Source organism: Bombina bombina, chromosome 5 (assembly GCF_027579735.1).
Source record: "Bombina bombina isolate aBomBom1 chromosome 5, aBomBom1.pri, whole genome shotgun sequence".
Classification (NCBI taxonomy): domain Eukaryota; kingdom Metazoa; phylum Chordata; class Amphibia; order Anura; family Bombinatoridae; genus Bombina; species Bombina bombina.
Genome location: NC_069503.1, coordinates 868,110,251 through 868,131,336, shown reverse-complemented (window position 1 = coordinate 868,131,336; position 21,086 = coordinate 868,110,251). Strand labels below are relative to the sequence as shown.

General features: G+C 39.6%; 1 protein-coding gene across 1 annotated transcript in view; it reads left to right on the top strand.

Annotated features, from left to right (window-relative positions):
- KLHL14 (kelch like family member 14) overlaps window positions 1-21,086 on the top strand; it is a 219,496-nt gene that overhangs the window by 175,301 nt on the left and 23,109 nt on the right. The window contains exons 5-6 of the mRNA XM_053715007.1: window positions 14,132-14,210; window positions 17,175-17,365. Of these exons, the coding sequence (XP_053570982.1) occupies window positions 14,132-14,210; window positions 17,175-17,365 (270 nt within the window). The remainder of the gene's footprint in view (window positions 1-14,131; window positions 14,211-17,174; window positions 17,366-21,086) is intronic.

Sequence of the window (21,086 nt, the reverse complement as noted above, 5' to 3'; positions counted from 1 at the left end):
AGGCTATTTTTGGGAGAAAGGTTTTGCAAGCCGTGGTGCCTTCCATTTAGGTGACCTGATTTGCTCCCTCCCTTCATCCGTGTCCTAAAGCTTTGGTATTGGTTCCCACAAGTAAGGATGACGCCGTGGACCGGACACACCTATGTTGGAGAAAACAGAATTTATGTTTACCTGATAAATTACTTTCTCCACCGGTGTGTCCGGCCCACGGCCCGCCCTGGTTTTTTAATCAGGTCTGATAATTTATTTTCTTTAACTACAGTCACCACGGTATCATATGGTTTCTCCTATGCAAATATTCCTCCTTTACGTCGGTCGAATGACTGGGGTAGGCGGAGCCTAGGAGGGATCATGTGACCAGCTTTGCTGGGCTCTTTGCCATTTCCTGTTGGGGAAGAGAATATCCCACAAGTAAGGATGACGCCGTGGACCGGACACACCGTTGGAGAAAGTAATTTATCAGGTAAACATAAATTCTGTTTTTGAAACAGCTATAGATTTTATAATATGTTACATGTATATTACAAAATACTTCTGATTAATACCAAAATGCACCTATGTGGCTTCCAATAACAAACTCAATGTGCCTACACTTATCAAGTAGCATTAACTCCATGCTCCCCTGTATCACTAGTAAAGAGACTTTGCAGGAAGTTTTTAGGTGGACTTTTCCTAGTTAGAAAGAATCAAGCTGCACCAGGCTAAACTTAAAGTATGACTAGTGTGACCAGAGGGGATAAGTGGGAGGTACCAATGGGTGCCTGGGGGGCTGCAAACCAGGGTGCCAGGGAAACAGAAGTCAAAATTTAACATTTATGATTTAGATTGAATTTACCTCTTTCTCTAGATATAGGGTTGTGCATATGTCTTGAGGACTATGTTACAGCAGTATATGTAGCAACGTTATGCAAGCAACCTGTGGAGGTAGCTTTAGAGTCCAGTAGCTTTAGCTGGTGGTCATGACAGCTGTATAGCTTAAAGCACTGTTCAATAAAGAAGACAAACTGAGAGTGGATCTCTTTGAAAAGGAGACATCCAAACAGTGTGTGACTAGCAATATGTGAAAGTGTTTCCTGCTGTCACTCAGCACTCGCTGCAGCCTCTCTCTACAGGTTGCTTGTATAACTTTGCTACACACACTCTGTAGCACAGGTACGCTGAGCCTACTTTATCCTCTAAGAAGGGACCAGGTCTTAACTAAATGAGACCAGGATGGACATGTGAATTTGATAATAGAAGTATTAACTCCTGCTCTGATAAAACAAACCATATACAAATCAGAAAAACTGACACATAACAAAACCCAGGTACTGGATGCACTATCACTATTTTGTTAAAGCATTTTATTTATAAATGATTGCCTGCTTTTCAATGTGTTTAACCCCGCCATAGTTAAGCCTTTAGTAGGGCATGGTTGGTGATTTGTGTTGCTCCGGATTGGCTTATCAGCCATGTCTTTCTCTTGTTAAGTGTGTTCAGTCCACAGGTCATCCATTACTTATGGGATATATTCTCCTCCCCAACAGGAAGTTGCAAGAGGATCACCCAAGCAGAGCTGCTATATAGCTCCTCCCCTCACATGTCATATCCAGTCATTCTCTTGCAAGTCTCAACAAAGAAGGAGGTCACGAGAGGAGATAGGAGTTTTTTACCTAATTATTCTTCAATCAAAAGTTTATTATTTTAAAATGGCACCGGAGTGTGCTGTTTTTTTCTCTCAGGCAGTATTTAGAAGAAGAATCTGCCTGCGTTTTCTATGATCTTAGCAGACGTAACTAAGATCCACTGGCTGTTCTCGCACATTCTGAGGAGTGGGGTAACTTCAGAAAAGGGAATAGCATGCGGGGTCCCCCGCAAATGAGGTATGTGCAGTAATATTTTCTAGGAATGGAATTGACTAAGAAAACACTGCTGTTACCCATATGATGTAAGTACAGCCTTTAATGCAGTAGTAGCGACTGGTATCAGGCTGATAAATGTATGCGCAGTTGAGTTATTTTCTAGGGACTAGAATTTGACTGAGAAAATACTGTTAATACTGAAATAAATGTATGAGCCTTAACTGCAGTAGAAGCGACTGGTAGCAGGCTTAGTGATAACTTTGCATAACACTGGAAAGTTGTTTTTTAAAAACGTTTACTGACATGTTATTCGTTTTGTGAGGTACTTTGGTGATAAATCTTTTTGGGCATGATTTTTTTCCATATGGCTAACGTATATTTCTGCATAGAAACCGTTGTAACAGGTCTCCCACTGTTGTAATATGAGTGGGAGGGGCCTTTTTTAGCGCCTTGTTGCGCAGTTAAAATTCTTGCACAGTCTTCCTGCTTCTTCCTCCTTGATCCAGGACGTCTCCAGAGAGCTCAGGGGTCTTCAAAATTCATTTTTGAGGGAGGTAATCAGTGACAGCAGACCTGTGACAGTGTGTTTGACTGTGATAAAAGAGTTAAATCTTAAATTGATTATCCGTTTTTGGGTATTGAGGGGTTAATCATCCGTTTGCTAGTGGGTGCAATCCTCTGCTAAATTCATTTACTGTTAAAATTGTTGGCTATAACTGAATTAGTTCATTGTTATTTCAACTGTGACAGTTTTTTGTGTTTTTAAAAGCGCTGCAGCGTTTTTTCTATTGCTTGTAAATTTATTGAAAGATTTTTTCCAAGCTTGCTAGCCTTCATTGCTAGTCTGTTTAAACATGTCTGATACAGATGAATCTACTTGTTCATTATGTTTAAAATCCAATGTGGAGCCCAATAGAAATATGTGTACCAATTGTATTGATGCTACTTTAAATAAAAGTCAGTCTTTTCCGGTAAAGAAATTATCACCAGACAACGAGAGGGAAGTTATGCCGCCTAACTCTCCTCACGTGTCAGTACCTTCGCCTCCCGCTCAGGAGGTGCGTGAGATTGTGGCGCCAAGTACATCAAGGCCCTTACAAATCACTTTGCATGATATGGCTAATGTTATGAAAGAAGTATTATCTAATTTGCCTGAGTTAAGAGGCAAGCGCGATAGCTCTGGGTTTAGGACAGAGCGCGCCGATGACACGAGAGCCATGTCCGATACTGCGTCACAATTTGCAGAACATGAGGATGGAGAGCTTCATTCTGTGGGTGACGGATCTGATCCGGGGAGACCGGATTCAGAAATTTCAAATTTTAAATTTAAGCTTGAGAACCTCCGTGTATTGCTAGGGGAGGTGTTAGCGGCTCTGAACGATTGCGACACGGTTGCAATCCCAGAGAAATTATGTAGACTGGATAAATACTATGCGGTACCGGTGTGTACTGACGTTTTTCCTATACCTAAAAGGCTTACAGAGATTATTAGCAAGGAGTGGGATAAACCCGGTGTGCCCTTTTCCCCTCCTCCGATATTTAGAAAAATGTTCCCAATAGACGCTACAACACGAGACTTATGGCAGACGGTCCCTAAGGTGGAGGGAGCAGTTTCTACTTTAGCCAAGCGTACCACTATCCCGGTGGAGGATAGTTGTGCTTTCTCAGATCCAATGGATAAAAAATTAGAAGGTTACCTTAAGAAAATGTTTGTTCAACAAGGTTTTATATTACAGCCCCTTGCATGCATTGCGCCCGTCACTGCTGCAGCGGCATTCTGGTTTGAGTCTCTGGAAGAGGCTATTCGCACAGCACCATTGGATGAGATTCTGGACAAGCTTAAAGCCCTTAAGCTAGCTAATGCATTTGTTTCGGATGCCGTTGTGCATTTAACCAAACTAACGGCTAAGAACTCCGGATTCGCCATCCAGGCGCGCAGAGCGCTATGGCTTAAATCCTGGTCAGCAGATGTAACTTCTAAATCTAAATTGCTTAATATTCCTTTCAAAGGGCAAACCTTATTCGGGCCCGGCTTGAAAGAAATTATTGCTGACATTACTGGAGGTAAGGGTCACACCCTTCCTCAGGACAGGGCCAAATCAAAGGCCAAACAGTCTAATTTTCATGCCTTTCGTAATTTCAAGGCAGGAGCAGCATCAACTTCCTCCGCTCCAAAACAGGAAGGGACTGCTACTCGTTACAGACAGGGTTGGAAAGGCAACCAGTCCTGGAACAAGGTCAAGCAGGCCAGAAAACCTACTTCTGCCCCTAAGACAGCATGAAGAAAGGGCCCCCTATACGGAAACGGATCTAGTGGGGGGCAGACTTTCTCTCTTCGCCCAGGCCTGGGCAAGAGATGTCCAGGATCCCTGGGCGTTGGAGATCATATCTCAGGGATACCTTCTGGACTTCAAAACTTCTCCTCCACAAGGGAGATTTCATCTGTCAAGGTTATTAACAAACCTAATAAAGAAAGAGGCATTTCTACGATGTGTACAAGACCTCTTAGTAATGGGAGTGATCCACCCGGTTCCGCGGACGGAACAAGGGCAAGGTTTTTACTCAAATCTGTTTGTGGTTCCCAAAAAAGAGGGAACCTTCAGGCCAATCTTGGACCTGAAGATCTTAAACAAATTCCTAAGGGTTCCATCGTTCAAAATGGAAACTATTCGAACCATCCTACCCATGATCCAAGAGGGTCAGTATATGACCACAGTGGACTTAAAGGATGCCTACCTTCACATACCGATTCACAAGGATCATTATCGTTACCTAAGGTTTGCCTTTCTAGACAGGCATTACCAGTTTGTAGCTCTTCCCTTCGGGTTGGCTACGGCCCCGAGAATTTTTACAAAGGTTCTGGGCTCGCTTCTGGCGGTACTAAGACCGCGAGGCATAGCGGTGGCTCCGTACCTAGACGACATCCTGATACAAGCGTCAAGTTTTCAAAATGCAAAGTCTCATACAGAGATAGTTCTAGCATTTCTGAGGTTGCATGGGTGGAAAGTGAACATGGAAAAGAGTTCTCTGTTCCCACTCACAAGGGTTCCCTTTCTAGGGACTCTTATAGATTCTGTAGAGATGAAGATTTACCTGACGGAGTCCAGGTTATCAAAAATCCTAAATGCTTGCCGTGTCCTTCATTCCATTCCAAGCCCATCAGTAGCTCAGTGCATGGAAGTAATCGGCTTAATGGTCGCGGCAATGGACATAGTGCCATTTGCGCGCCTACATCTCAGACCGCTGCAACTATGCATGCTAAGTCAGTGGAATGGGGATTACTCAGATTTGTCCCCTTTACTAAATCTGGACCAGGAGGCCAGAGATTCTCTTCTCTGGTGGTTGTCGCGGGTTCATCTGTCCAAAGGAATGACTTTTCGCAGACCAGATTGGACGATTGTAACAACAGATGCCAGCCTACTAGGCTGGGGTGCAGTCTGGAACTCCCTGAAGGCTCAGAGATCGTGGACTCAGGAGGAGAAACTCCTCCCAATAAACATTCTGGAATTAAGAGCAATATTCAATGCTCTTCTAGCTTGGCCTCAGTTAGCAACACTGAGGTTCACCAGATTTCAGTCAGACAACATCACGACTGTGGCTTACATCAATCATCAAGGGGGAACCAGGAGTTCCCTAGCGATGTTGGAAGTCTCGAAGATAATTCGCTGGGCAGAGTCGCACTCTTGTCACCTGTCAGCGATCTACATCCCAGGCGTGGAGAACTGGGAGGCGGATTTTCTAAGTCGCCAGACCTTTCATCCGGGGGAGTGGGAACTTCACCCGGAGGTGTTTGCTCAACTGATTCTTCGTTGGGGCGAACCGGAGCTGGATCTCATGGCATCTCGCCAGAACGCCAAGCTTCCTTGTTACGGATCCAGGTCCAGGGACCCGGGAGCGGTGCTGGTAGATGCACTAGCAGCCCCTTGGGTTTTCAACATGGCTTATGTGTTTCCACGATTTCCGTTGCTACCTCGACTGATTGCCAGGATCAAACAGGAGAGAGCATCGGTGATTCTGATAGCGCCTGCGTGGCCACGCAGGACCTGGTATGCAGACCTAGTGGACATGTCGTCCTGTCCAGCATGGTCTCTGCCTCTGAGGCAGGACCTTCTAATTCAGGGTCCTTTCAACCATCCAAGCCTAATTTCTCTGAGGCTGACTGCATGGAGATTGAACGCTTGATTCTATCAAAGCGTGGTTTTTCGGAGTCGGTTATTGATACGTTAATACAGGCTCGGAAACCTGTTACCAGAAAAATTTACCATAAGATATGGCGTAAATATTTATATTGGTGTGAATCCAAGAGTTACTCATGGAGTAAGGTTAGGATTCCTAGGATATTGGCTTTTCTACAAGAAGGTTTAGAAAAGGGTTTATCCGCTAGTTCGTTAAAGGGACAGATTTCTGCTCTGTCTATTCTTTTACACAAACGTCTGGCAGAGAATCCAGACGTCCAGGCTTTTTGTCAGGCTTTGGCTAGGATTAAGCCTGTGTTTAAAACTGTTGCTCCTCCGTGGAGCTTAAACTTGGTTCTTAAAGTTCTTCAGGGTGTTCCGTTTGAACCCCTTCATTCCATTGATATTAAGCTTTTATCTTGGAAAGTTCTGTTTTTGATGGCTATTTCCTCGGCTCGAAGAGTCTCTGAGTTATCTGCCTTACATTGCGATTCTCCTTATCTGAATTTTCATTCAGACAAGGTAGTTCTGCGTACTAAACCTGGGTTTTTACCTAAGGTTGTTTCTAACAGGAATATCAATCAAGAGATTGTTGTGCCTTCATTATGTCCTAATCCTTCTTCAGGAACGTCTTTTGCATAATCTGGACGTAGTCCGTGCCCTGAAGTTCTACTTACAGGCAACTAAAGATTTTCGGCAAACTTCTTCTCTGTTTGTCGTTTATTCTGGTCAGAGGAGAGGTCAAAAGGCTTCGGCCACCTCTCTCTCTTTTTGGCTTCGTAGCATGATACGTTTAGCCTATGAGACTGCTGGACAGCAGCCTCCTGAAAGAATTACAGCTCATTCCACTAGAGCTGTGGCTTCCACCTGGGCCTTTAAGAATGAGGCCTCTGTTGAACAGATTTGCAAGGCTGCAACTTGGTCTTCACTTCATACCTTTTCAAAATTTTACAAATTTGACACTTTTGCTTCATCGGAGGCTGGTTTTGGGAGAAAGGTTCTACAGGCAGTGGTTCCTTCTGTTTAATGTTCCTGCCTTGTCCCTCCCATCATCCGTGTACTTTAGCTTTGGTATTGGTATCCCATAAGTAATGGATGACCCGTGGACTGAACAAACTTAACAAGAGAAAACATAATTTATGCTTACCTAATAAATTTATTTCTCTTGTAGTGTGTTCAGTCCACGGCCCGCTCTGTCTTTTTTGAGGCAGTTCTAAATTTTAATTAAAACTCCAGTCACCACTGCACCCTATAGTTTTTCCTTTCTCGTCTTGTTTCGGTCGAATGACTGGATATGACATGTGAGGGGAGGAGCTATATAGCAGCTCTGCTTGAGTGATCCTCTTGCAACTTCCTGTTGGGGAGGAGAATATATCCCATAAGTAATGGATGACCCGTGGACTGACTACACTACAAGAGAAATAAATTTATCAGGTAAGCATAAATTATGTTTTTTCAGGGGCAGCAATTCATTGTATCTGGGGGCAAAAAAATCTGCATTTGTGTAAAAATAAAGTGATGTAATAGACAAGTGGCTTTTATTTGTACGCAGCGTGGAATAAAAAAACAAAAAACAAAACAAGACAAATGTACTTAGTTGAATGTTTATTTTACCCATTTAACTGCATTTGTGGTTGTGTGTTTCCCCATTGTTTCACATAGCATCACATAAACAAGCAACAACATGTTTGTAGGCTCACAGTCTTCTTGTAGAAAAATAAATTGCCTTGTTTTCAAAGAGCAAAGTCGTATCCTGGTTGTATTTGGGGATGCCAGCTGTCAGCTACAAAAATACTGGGCAATTTGTAGGGTGTTGTGCATGATGATCTGTAGGGTCAAACAATGTCCCCCAAAAAGCTCTACCTTAGCCCCACCCCCACCAGGTATATTTTTCACAAGTAAACAGTCATGTTACCCCTTGGCTGCCAGTAACATACAGATCAATTTACTTTGTGTTGGTAACAGACAAACATAAGGGATTCGACCACCTTGATTGACCCTCATTTCTTTCTGCTCCATATGTGTAATGTATTAAGGCATAGGAGGAATTTTACATTAGCTAACACTCAGGGACTTTAAAAAACTGGACATTTAAGTGTTCAGTATTTTGTGAATATTTTACTGGACAGCCTGCGGAAATACTGGACACCTGGCAACCCTAGTTGTATTTTAAAGTTCAATTTTAGCTATCAGAATCACACGTTTTTTAGTTTAACACTTAGGAAATCACAATGGCAGTATCACTTTGATCAGCAATAAATAGTATACTGATATTGGAACTAATACTAACAACAATAGCCATGGAATGCAAAAACAGTATCCATTTGTCTTTGTGAGCAATCCAGGTAAAGATGCACTCTTTATACACGCCTTAATAATGTCTGAGTTAAGCATATTTTTTGCTTCAGTGTTAAGCCATGCAGTACTATTTTATTTATCTCTTCCTCATGTATAATCTAAAATTATGGTTTACGTAGGAAACATCAGCCCAAGACATTCCATTTAAATAATCTTAATTTAATAAATGAAATCTGTCTGAAGACATGGAAAAGTTATTAGACCGTGTTAAATTGCAGTGCATCCAAACGCTGGGCTGAGTAATTCTGAAAGTACAAAATGCATTAATATTTAAAAGTAAAATAATATGAGCTCTTAAAACATGTGAAACCACAAGGAGTGTGATTAAATATGCCATTGTTTAGTTGGTGGAATTACTCCATTCTGTATCCAGAGATAGTGAACCTGGATGTTGTCAGAACAAATCTTATTTTCTTAAATGAAGTGATCAGACTAGAAACAATTTGTTTTCAAAATCAAACCTCATTATGTGACTTTGATTACAGTTATAAAATGTTATGTTAATTCCAGCTCCTAAAGGAATAGTCAAGTCCAAAATAAACTTTCATGATTCAAATAGGACATGTAATTTTAAACAACTTTCCAATTTACTTTTAGCACCAATTTTGCTTTGTTCTCTTGGTATTCTTATTTGAAAGCTAAACATAGGTAGGCTCATATGCTAATTTCTTAGACCCTGAAGGCCGCTTCTAATCTGAATGCATTTTGACACTTTTTTCACCACTAGAGGGCATTAGTTCATGTGTGTCATATAGATAGCTTTGTGCTCACCTTACCTAGGAAGTTACCTAGGAGTCAGCACTGATTGGCTAAAATGCAAGTCTGTCAAAAGAGCTGAAATAAGGGGGCAGTTTGCGGAGGCATTGATAGGTATTCACAGAGGTAAAAAATATATTAATATAACTGTGTTTGTTATGCAAAACTGGGGAACTGGTAATAAAGGGATTATCTAGCTTTTTAAACAAAAAAATTCTGGTGTTGACTGTCCCTTTAAAGAGACATAAAAGTGCAAAAAAGAGAATCCTCAAATGTGTTTAAAGGGATATGAAAGCCACCTTTTTTCTTTCATTATTCATATATTGCATACACTTTTAAATAACTTTCTAATTTACTTCTATTATCTAATTTTCTTTGTTCTTTTGGTATATTCTGTTGAAAAGCCAAGACATAAGCTCAGGAGCGTGCACGTGTCTGGAGCACTATATGGAAACAGTTTTGCAAGAATGTTATCTATATGCAAGAGCACTAGATAGCAGCACTATTTTCTACCATGTAGTGCTCCATACACCTATGTAGGTGTCTCTTCAACAAAGAACTTGTTTACATTTTACAAGCCATTAAAAAAAAAGAATATATACACAAGCCAACAAGTAATCCTTGGCTGCCACCACTCAGGGCCAATGTGATACTAGTAACACAGATGCCCCCCCATTTTTCTAGAATTGTCGATAATTCCATCATTACCCCAACCCCACAAGCCCGATGTCTTGGGGTCACACTTGACTCAGAACTTTCTTTCACTCCTCACATTAAGTCTTTGGCCAATTCCTGCCACTTTCACCTTAAAAACATCTCCAGAGGTGTGGAGCCTGGCAGTTCTCTGAGATGGTAGTGTGAGATCCGAGCTCTGGGCAGCATTACTCAAAAAACAAGGCAAATGGGCTAAAAAACTATTCAAATCTTAGATATATTGTGAGAGGATATTGTAGGGAGTTCACTCAACTCGGATGACGGTTTATCAGATTGCCGTAGTAAAAATGAAGATCTAAAAGGTGCCACGTGGAGTGCGACTGTGAGGCCTGAACCTGCGGAAGAGACCGCATCCCGGAGGAGAGAATTACCCCTGAGAGTCTTATGATATACTTCGATCGGACACTTCGATCGACTATAACTATCGCATAAGAGAACTCATCCCTTCAAACGTCATCCGGCAGCCATCATAGAAATGGTAGGCTGCGATATGCAGCAACATGTGGGCAGAAACTTCACACATGACGGTGAAAATATATACCTCCAATACTGTACCCAATAACACCAGATAGATAATCTTCTACCAGTACCCTGATTACACCAGACAAATAAGGAAACAAAATGCTCACAACTTTGTTATATTACTGAAATCCTCCTCTTTCCTGTTTACACCTAATGCATGGAACATATAAATATACAATGAAAATGAAAGGTGATTCATTAAGAAACATTCCTACATTTCTGCTCTACAGCAATCTGATAGTTGGAAAATCAGCTTCATAAGGGACATTTTTTCCCCTCTCTACATATAACCCAGCTATATATATATATATATATATATATATATATATATATATATATATATATATATATGTCTACTATTGATATAACCCTTTGACAGGCTGCTGATGTTTTGAAATTCTAGGAGGGCGCAACGACTATATACTCATATATAGGATTACACTAGATTCCAAGCAAAGGGTGCTGTACCTACTAGTTACTAACCTAACTACTTATCCTCATTTTTTTCTGTATATAAAATAATTTATCTTCACAAGAGACTGGTATACCTATAGTTGACTCCATAACAGGACACTTCCAGCTACAGGAATACAAACCCATCAGTGACTGTACAGCATAAACTATTTTAAGGGAGTACAATCTCACTATTTACCCTATCTGGCCTGAACCAGTGTTGCCACTGAAAAACTGAGACAAAAACCATGTCTACTAGAAAACCTGCAAAGGGAGATAAGGCCACTAAACCATCTGCCATGTCGACTTTCTTCAAGTCTACAGCAACTGGTAAATCAACCACTCTACTACCCTTAGATCAAGAGGGTGACAAAGAATTAAACCCAGAGGCACTCCAGTCAGATGACGAACAGACCCCTGTAATGAAAGTGGACCTATGCTCTCTAGTCTCTAAACAAGACATATCAACAAACTTTGAAAATTTATGGCACTAGGTAGACTCTAGGCATGCCGCTGTGACTAAGCCCTTCTGAAATCATATCAGACATTGCCGATCTAGGAAGCAGAATAGAGGCCTTGGAAGACCATGAAGAAACTATCATGGAGGAAGTAAATACAATGGCCCCAATTTATCAAAGTCTGGCGGACCTCATCCGACAGTGTGGATCAGGTCCGCCAGACCTCGCTGAATACGGCGAGCAATACGCTCGCCGTATTCAGCATTGCACCAGCAGCTCACAAGAGCTGCTGGTGCAACGCCACCCCCTGCAGACTCGCGGCCAATGGGCCGCCAGCAGGGGGGTGTCAATCAACCCGATCGTACTTGAACGGGTTGATTTCCGGCGATGTCTGTCCGCCTGCTCAGAGCAGGCGGACAGGTTATGGAGCAGCGGTCTTTGTGACCGCTGCTTCATAACTGCTGTTTCTGGCGAGCCTGTAGGCTCGCCAGAAACACGGGGCATCAAGCTCCATTCGGAGCTTGATAGATAGGCCCCTACCTCTCAAACAATTGCAGACCAACAGCAACTCCTCTCAGATGTTCAAGATAAACTTAAGGATTTAGAAAATAGAAGTAGGAGAAATAACGTTAGGCTCAAAGGTGTACCAGAATCCATTTTAAAAACATCTCCGAAATTTGACATTTTCTCACACAAGGCACAACTAAGATTTTAATCCACTCTCTCATTGCCACCTTGACTCCTGCAACTCCCTAGCTTCCGTCTAGCTCCTTTATAATCCATAATGAAATCATCTGCCAGGCTTTTTTTTTCTTACACATTGCTCTTCATCTGCTGCACTTCTCTGCCATTCTCTTCACTGGCTACCACTAGCCTCCAGAATAAACACAAAATTCTGACTCTTACATACTGTATAAGGCCCTCAATTGCACAGCTCCCCCCTATATCTCAGACCTTGTCTCCAGATACTCTCTCTTCCATCCCCTTTGCTATGCTCACAACCTCCTCCTCTACTCGTCACTTGTTACCTCATCACATTCCCGTCTGCAGGACTTCTCCAGACTGGCACCTATTTTGTGGAACTCTCTGCCTCGCTCCACAAAACTCTCCCCTAGTTTTGAAAGTTTCAAGACCTCCTTAAAGACCCTACTGTTCAGGGATGTATTCAACATATGCTAACCTTTTGTAACCTCAGTTCCTTAGCATGTAAGGCCAGCTTTTTATTGATCACCTTCATGAGAGCTAACTAAACAGTGCAACTCTTGGCAGGGCCCTCTACCCACTTGACCCCTATAAATGTTACCTTGAATTTCTTTCCTTTGATTATAGCTCTTCAGAATCTGTTGGTGCTTTATAAATAACTGATAATAATAAGCACAAGGATTAGGAGGGAAGGTGAGATAGTGCTGGCCCGGCCACGCAAAAGGCAGCAAGGGAGATATGAAAAGTGGCTGTGCTTGAGTGTTTGAGTACTTGATTGAACTGCAAAGGGACTGAAGTGAGATGAGGAGGTGAAATAGAGCAATGTGCAAAGCCTTGACCTCACTCACAACTAGCCACACTCAGAGTCAATAACAGCAGGTCAAAAGGTAGTACAAATCAGACTAGAGGAGAAGTACATGGCTGGGGCAGTCTGCTGCCCACTAGTTCCTGGCACAAGCAAATTTCACTTTGTCCTGCCATTTAAATAGCGGTAGAATCACAGCCAACCTACTACTAATCCTTATTTATAATTCCTGCTTTCAGCTAATGAAGAACTCTAATGCATAGCTGAAAGCAGCTCTAAGTTCAAAATGGATGGTGTGGAGCAGCAGGTAAATTTAAATTCTGATTTACTTTCAAAACCAGCATTTAGAATTAAAAACTATGTGATCATATAATTATCATAGATCACTGGTTTTAAAACCTGCCCTCAGGCCTCCTCAACAGGTCAGATTTTCAGGATTACCTTGGGTGAGAGCAGGTAAAATAACCATGTTTACTAATCAACTTAATATTTCACCTGTGCTCTAGTTCAGATAGCCTCAAAATCTGGCCTGTTAGGGAGGACATATTTAAAAAGCATGGCCCTAGACTCCTACAATATACATAACCCTACTTGTATTATTCTTGGTTGTTACTCCAATCATTAACAACCACAACACACCATCGTCATGACCCACCCACTGTGGCACCCTAAGATACCCAGCTCCAAAAACTCCTTCAGCTGAGGGCCCTCTGCACACAATGACCCTCTTAATGTGAGAAACCCAACACTCTCCATTGCCCCCTGTTCCAGTGTTTTCCCAGGGTAACTTCCCAGCTTGACTGAAGTCTATTATACCCTTATTCTACGCAAAAAGGGAAATCTTTGTTCTTGATGGATACCCATGACTCTAATTTTTGGCTGCTTTTGGCCACCTGATTTTGAAAAAATGAAAGTTTAAAATGGTCACAAATTGTAATTCTGTAAAAAAAAAGGAACTTTTAAGCTCTACTATTTTTCATTGGTTGTCTGTTTTCATAAAACAAAAAAGTCTGTAGTAATAATGGAAACTTTTAAACTAAACTTCATGTTTTTTTGCAGAGCAAGTCTTTTTACTGTCATGAGTATAATAATGTTCAATCATAATAGGATTTTTAGAATATTACAAACCACAATGAGCATTTTCTTTATTTCTCTGAGTATGAGTATTATGTTACTGGAGAATCAATGTCGATAGAGTATATATTCATAAATATTTGTCAAATTGGAATAATATGTAGACTCTTTTAAAGCCACAGGCGTGTGTAAACAGTGTATGTCTAAAAAATCAATAGTTTATAGATAATGAATTTAAAGGGATCTAATATTTTGAATCTGTTTCTTTGGCAGGAAAACATAGTACAAACTTTGTAAGCCGATATGACCCAAGATTTAACAGCTGGATACAGCTCCCACCTATGCAAGAAAGGTAGTAGAGTTCTATTTGATGATTACCTACCTATCTATCTATCTATCTTCATTATCATTATTATCATGTTATTATAATATGGATGCAGGATAAGGGATTTGCAATATAGTATAATATAAATAAGACATCACAATGATCTGTTATAGAGAACTGGCAGTGCCATATGACATGCTTGAATGTGCCACACTCATCAGTGTAATGGCTCTGTTCTTTAACTATCCATCTACATACCTCAGTGTCACAGCTTTAAATACTCATATGGCTAGCTCAGCCTTTTGCCCTTCCAGTGTCAACACATTGTGGACAATTAAAAGGGGCATACAATCTGTTTTTTTGTCTTTCATGAATCAGATATAGCATACAATTTTAATCAATTTTCCAATTTACTTCTTTTATGAAATTTGCTTTGTTCTCTTGGGATCCTTCATTGAAAGAGCAGCAATGAATTGCTGGGAGCTAACTGAACACATTGGTTGAGCCTATGACAAGAGGCATATATGTGCAGTCACCAATCACCAGCTAGCTCCTAGTAGTACATTGTTGAGAGAACAAAGCAAATTAGATAACATCAACAAATAAAGAATATGAATAATATATATAACTGTATATATTTTTATATATATATATATATATATATATATATATATATATGTTTTTAATTACATTTTTATTTCAGTGTGGTGCTATAAATAATCTATTACCAAGAGCTATTGTTTTGAGGTTTGAAGAGGCTTTTGTGATGAAAAATATTTTTAGCACTAAAATAATACAAGAAGATATGAGCATCTCATATTTATTGTGATCTACATCGTTTTTTATATCCATAAAATATTTGGCAATAATGGATATTTGCATTTTAAGTTAGAATGTCAAAACGCCATGAAAGATATCTCTTTTCTTTTTGGCTAATAAATATGTCCCAAAATTTTAAATACCAATTTAAATACCACATTACTTGTTATTGAAACTACTGATAAGCTTTAATCTTGCATAAAATCAGATCTGAGTTAGAGATGAGAAGAGTTCAATATAGTTCCTATGTCTCTTATTCTTTCTAATAAAAAGAATAAAGAAGCTTTGTTACATTATTGCAGGCAGACGATAAAGCCAACAATACTTTTCATTTCCTTAAACGTAGGGAAAATGGTGCTAGTGTTCATCGGCAAATTCTCACATTAAAGTTAAATTATTTGTAGCTTAAATGTTTTTTTTGATGATGTGGTCATTTTAGTAAATTGGAAACAACGACCCTTGAAGGACCATAAGGATAGTGAATGTCAAGATAATGTATTGTTATTATTAAAATACCTGCTCCATCTTTCATTGTCATATGGACCGGTTAAGTTACCTATTATCCCAAACCTATTGGACAGGGGTTAAGTCTGTAGTAAGTTATTGACTATCAAGTGACACTACATAAATATAATACGTGATATTAATAAGATTACTTTACTATATTATCTATGCAACTGATTTATTCATATAAGAAGATGATGTAATCCGTGTTTTGGATATACTTTGTCCAGAGCATCATATTATTATTAATATTATCATTTATGTGGGAAGTGCTGCCAAAATAAGTAGTATTCTAATGTAATTCAACAATTCTGAAATGTGTTAAATTGTATTACATCCTACCTAGCTATTTAGTATGCTCTTCAGCAAAAGAATTGCATGAAGCAAATTTGACAATACAAGTAAACTGGAAACTTCTCTAGCTGAATCATGATAGAAAAATGTTGGGTTTCATGTCCCTTTAAATAGAAAGTATAACTCTGATTACTGGGCAGAACAAAGCCAGTGATTCTCAGCTATGTGAGTATGTCACTACTGATTGACTCACTAGCTGTGCCTTGCTCAGGAGTGGTAGTGTATTTGACATACAGAAGCCACAATGATTCATGCAGTAATTCATGCATCCCTTTAGTTAGTAGTGTGCATATTTTATGTTTAAAGGGACTGTCTAGTCTAAATTAAAGATTCAGATAGGGCATGCAATTTTAAACAACTTTCCAATTTACTTATATAATCAAATTTGCTTTGTTCCCTTAGTATTCTTTGTTGAAAGCTAAACCTAGGTATGCTCATATGCTAATTTCTGCGCCCTTGAAGGCCGCCTCTTATCTCAGTGCAATTTATCACAGTTAGACACTGCTAGTTCATGTGTGCCATATGGATACCATTGTGCTTACTCCTGTAGAGTTATTTATGAGTCAGCACTAATTTGCTAAAATGCAAGTCGGTCAAAATAACTGAGATAAGGTCAGTCTGCAGAGGCTTAGATAGAAGGTAATCACAGAGGTAAAAAGTATATTAATATAACTGTGTTGATTATGCAAAACTGGGGAATGGGTAATACAGTGATTATCTTTTTAAGCAATGCAAATTCTGGCATAGACAGTATCTTTAAACACATTTAAGTTTTGAAATATGTTATAAGGAAATAAAATTAATTAATGGTTTTGATTTGTTTCTGTAACATTTGAATTAAAGGGATAGTCTAGTCAAAAATAAACTTTCATGATTATTTAATTTACTCCTGTTATCAAGTTTTCTTCGTTCTCTTGGTATCTTTATTTAAAAAAGCTGGAAAGTAAGTCTAGGAGCCGGCCCATTTTATGTTTAGCACCTGGGTAGCACTTGCTGATTGGATGGCTGCATTTAGATACCAATCAGCAAGTGCTACCCAGGTGCTAAACCAAAAATGGTCCGGATTCTAAGCTTACATTCCAGCTTTTTAAAGTAAAGATACCAAGAGAACAAAGACAAATTGATAATAGGAGTAAATTAGAAAGCTACTTAAAATTGTGTGCTCTATATCTGAATCATGAAAGTTTAATTTTGACTATACTATCCCTTTAAATGTAAATAAATCGGAGATTTAGTAAATGCTATTTTGAGACAATGATTCACTTTTGTACACTTTGACTTGCTTTTGATACAATTTTTTTTCTTTTTTTCTAGGAGAGCAAGTTTCTATGCATGCCGGCTCGATAAACATCTATATGTAGTTGGAGGCAGAAATGAAACAGGCTACTTGTCAAGTGTAGAGTGCTACAACTTAGAAACGAATGAATGGCGCTATGTTTCCTCTTTACCGCAGCCCTTGGCAGCACATGCAGGAGCAGTGCACAATGGGAAAATATACATATCAGGTATGTCATTAAAGATTTAACTATGTCACATTGATGCACAACTTGAGAAATGAGAGATTTTGGAGAATGTTCATTAGTAGAAATATTAGGATCACTTTATTGTTAAAAAAACAAACAGAACTGTGTTGTACTTTTTTTCTACTAACTAGATATAAATACAGGGCCATTGTTCAGGACTCCCCTTTGTAAAGTTTACTGTAATTGAAAAGTTTATATTTCTTGATGTTTCTTATATAGTTTTGGTACAGATATTTGTAACTGTCAAGCAATTGTTGCATATTAGAGTATAACGATTTAGGGTAGTATTAAAGGAGCATGAAACCCATTTTGTTTGTTTCATTATTCAGATAGAGCATGCAATTTTTAATAACTTTCCAATTTATTTATATGATCTAATTTGTTTTGTGCTCTTTGTATCCTTTGTTGAAAAGTATACCTATACAGTCTTAGAAGCTGATGATTGGGGGCTGCACAGTCATTGGCTTTCAGTTAGCTCCCAGTAGTGCATTGCTGCTCCTTCAACAAAGGATACCAAGAGAATGAAGCAAATTAGATTATAGAAGTCAATTGGACTTTTACATGTCTCTTTAACTCATTAATAGAAAATGCATAACACCATTAGTATTGATTTGTGAAGTGGTAGTTCCCTGACAAGTGCGCCTCTTAACACAAAGTAAAGAGTATCATTAGATTATAATATAATAAACATAATCAAACAATCTGCATAATATATATTTCCCGGATAATTCTACTTTCAAACCATAAAATAACTCTAATTACCTTGCAGTTTACCTTGCAAATATTGCTTTCACTGTTCCCAAACAGATGGTTTCATTTTCCGTTGTATTTCAAGCAGTGTATTTGGTAACATAACCACTGGTAATAGTGTAGGAGTTTTATTACTATAGATTGTTACTGCTCCATTACCTTTTTATCTGTCTATTGTAAAACAATTAGAACCTCAGTTGAGCTTGGTCCAGATCATCTTATATCTGAGTTAGTTGACAAACAAGGAACAGAATATAGAAGTGGCTTCTCTAGTAATCCACCAGCTAGCATTCTGTATCCTTGCAAATCCCATAATTCTATTGTTATCATTATTATTATTATTATTATTATTATTATTAATAACCAAAAAGGCAGATTATAGGGTTTTGCCTCCAGGAGGGCCTCCAAACAATCAGTGTTTCTCCAGTCAAGACCCAACAGGTCAGTTTAAAGGGTTTCCGTAGTTGAGCACAATTGAGTTAACTACTGAACAAGGCAAGAAAGGAAATACTTGCAATGCTACCTGAAAACTTTAGAAGTCTTATATGTATACATGAGAGGAAGTGCTAATGGGGTGTGAGAGGTGCATGTCAGAAGCAGTGCAAAGTTGTTGCATGGGAATATATTTTGAGAGAAGGGGCCTGATGGAATGTGAAAGACCACACTAACATTGCAGGTGCTGCCCTCCTTTGTGAGTTGCAAGATGTCTCCTATAGAAAGTCTTGGAGCTCACTGGAAGGGAAACTTTGTGGGGAGAGCGAAGTGAGTAGGGAGCGCACTTTAAAAATGAAATCCTGCAGTCAATACAAATCAGATTACTCTGCTTGCAGCATATAATTTCATACACTCTCCTCTATTTTCTTACACATTTTATTTATTAGGATAATAATTGTTTTGAGTATTTTTACACAATCTCATAACCTTTTTAGTTTGTGAGAAAAAACAGTGAGACTTACAGGTGAAAATGTTTAAAGAATACGACGGACCTAGCAGAGAATTTCCAGCTAAACGCACAAAACGTTCCTGTTCAGCTCACTAGCAGAGGCAGGGAAACTCATTTTACAATAAGGAAAATAACACACTATGAGCTCAATAACAAGTGGTGCGCTAATGATAACAGATAATCAGATTCACTTAGCCAACAGATAAAATATATCAGCGCACTTAATATAGACCAAGTCCTAAAAATACTAAAAAATGTGTTAATAATCACATCAATATGTGCTAAAATTCATACAAAAAATTGATTAATAAATAACAGTTAATATGGAAATCAAATGGACTGTCCAGAGGAGTCTGTAAGATATTAGTACTTGCGTGTTAATATGCCTCCGTATAAATGATGACAGGCACAAATGAAGGAGACTCAAATGTCCCAAGGTTTTTCAATAACAGCTCCAAAAAATCCCTCTTTATACTCCTTGTTTGCTGCTGTGTGTAGATCACTGGTATTTTGGTCCAGGATCGAAGAAAAAAAACTGAAAAATACAAAGAACACACAATGCAGCACGATTCAAGGTAGTGGGTAAGAACTTAATACACGCATAGCCCTGCTAAATATGCACTTATTACATTAAAAACAAGTAAAGGCATATCACGTGAACATCAGACGTTTCGAACAGCTTACGGCAAAGGATCCCGCTCCACTTATCACTGCCAATTAATCAGGTATACCCGGTGCAGAAGTCCAGTCTTTTGTAATGTCTAACTGTCACACCCTGTTAATCTTGTGGCTATATTGGAAGACGCTAATCCGCTTTGCGGCTTCAAACTGCTGTCAAGTCTGAGTGGTTCGTACAAAAGCAAAGATATGTCACAAAGCTTGAACTACAACCCTACACGTTTCATCTGCAAAGAACGTGCAGACTTCTTCAGGTTTTTTTTGCAGATGAAACGCTCAGGATGTTATAATGAATTGTAGCTCCCCAGTGCCGGCAGCACTCATGCAGGCCCACACCATGACACTCCCACCACCATGCTTGACTGTAGGCAAGACACACTTGTCTTTGTACTCCTCACCTGGTTGCCGCCACACATGCTTGACACCATCTGAACCAAATAAGTTTATCTTGGTCTCATGTGACCACAGGACATGGTTCCATTAATCCATGTCCTTAGTCTGCTTGTCTTCAGCAAACTGTTTGCGGGCTTTCTTGTGCATCATCTTTAGAAGAGACTTCCTTTTGGGACGACAGCCATGCAGACCAATTTGATGCAGTGTGCGGCGTATGGTCTGAGCACTGACAGGCTGACCCCCCCTTCAACCACTGCAGCAATGCTGGCAGCAATCATACGTATATTTCCCAAAGACAACCTCTGGATATGATGCTGAGCATGTGCACAACCTCTGGATATGACGCTGAGCACATGCACTCAACTTCTTTGGTCGACCATGGTGAGGCCTGTTCTGAGTAGAATCTGTCCTGTGAAACCGCTGTACGGTCTTGCCCACCGTGCTGCAGCTCAGTTTCAGGGTCTTGGCAATCTTCTTATAGCCTAAGCCATCTTTATGTAGAGCAACAATTCTTTTTTTCAGATCCTCAGAGAGTTCTTTGCCATGAGGTGCCATGTTGAACTTCCAGTGACCAGTATGAGAGAGTGTGAGAGCGATAACACCAAATTTAACACACCTGCTCTCCATTCACACCTGAGTCACATGACACCGGGGAGGGAAAATGGCTAATTGGGCCCAATTTGGACATTTCCACTTAGGGGTGTACTCACTTTTGTTGCCAACGGTTTAGACCTTAATGGCTGTGTGTTGAGTTATTTTGAGGGGACAGCAAATTTACAGTGTTATACAGGCTGTACACTCACTACTTTACATTGTAGCAAAGTGTAATTTCTTTAGTGTTGTCACATGAAAAGATATAATAAAATATTTACAAAAATGTGAGGGGTGTACTCACTTTTGTGGGATACTGTATATGTGTATATATTCAGATAGATATAA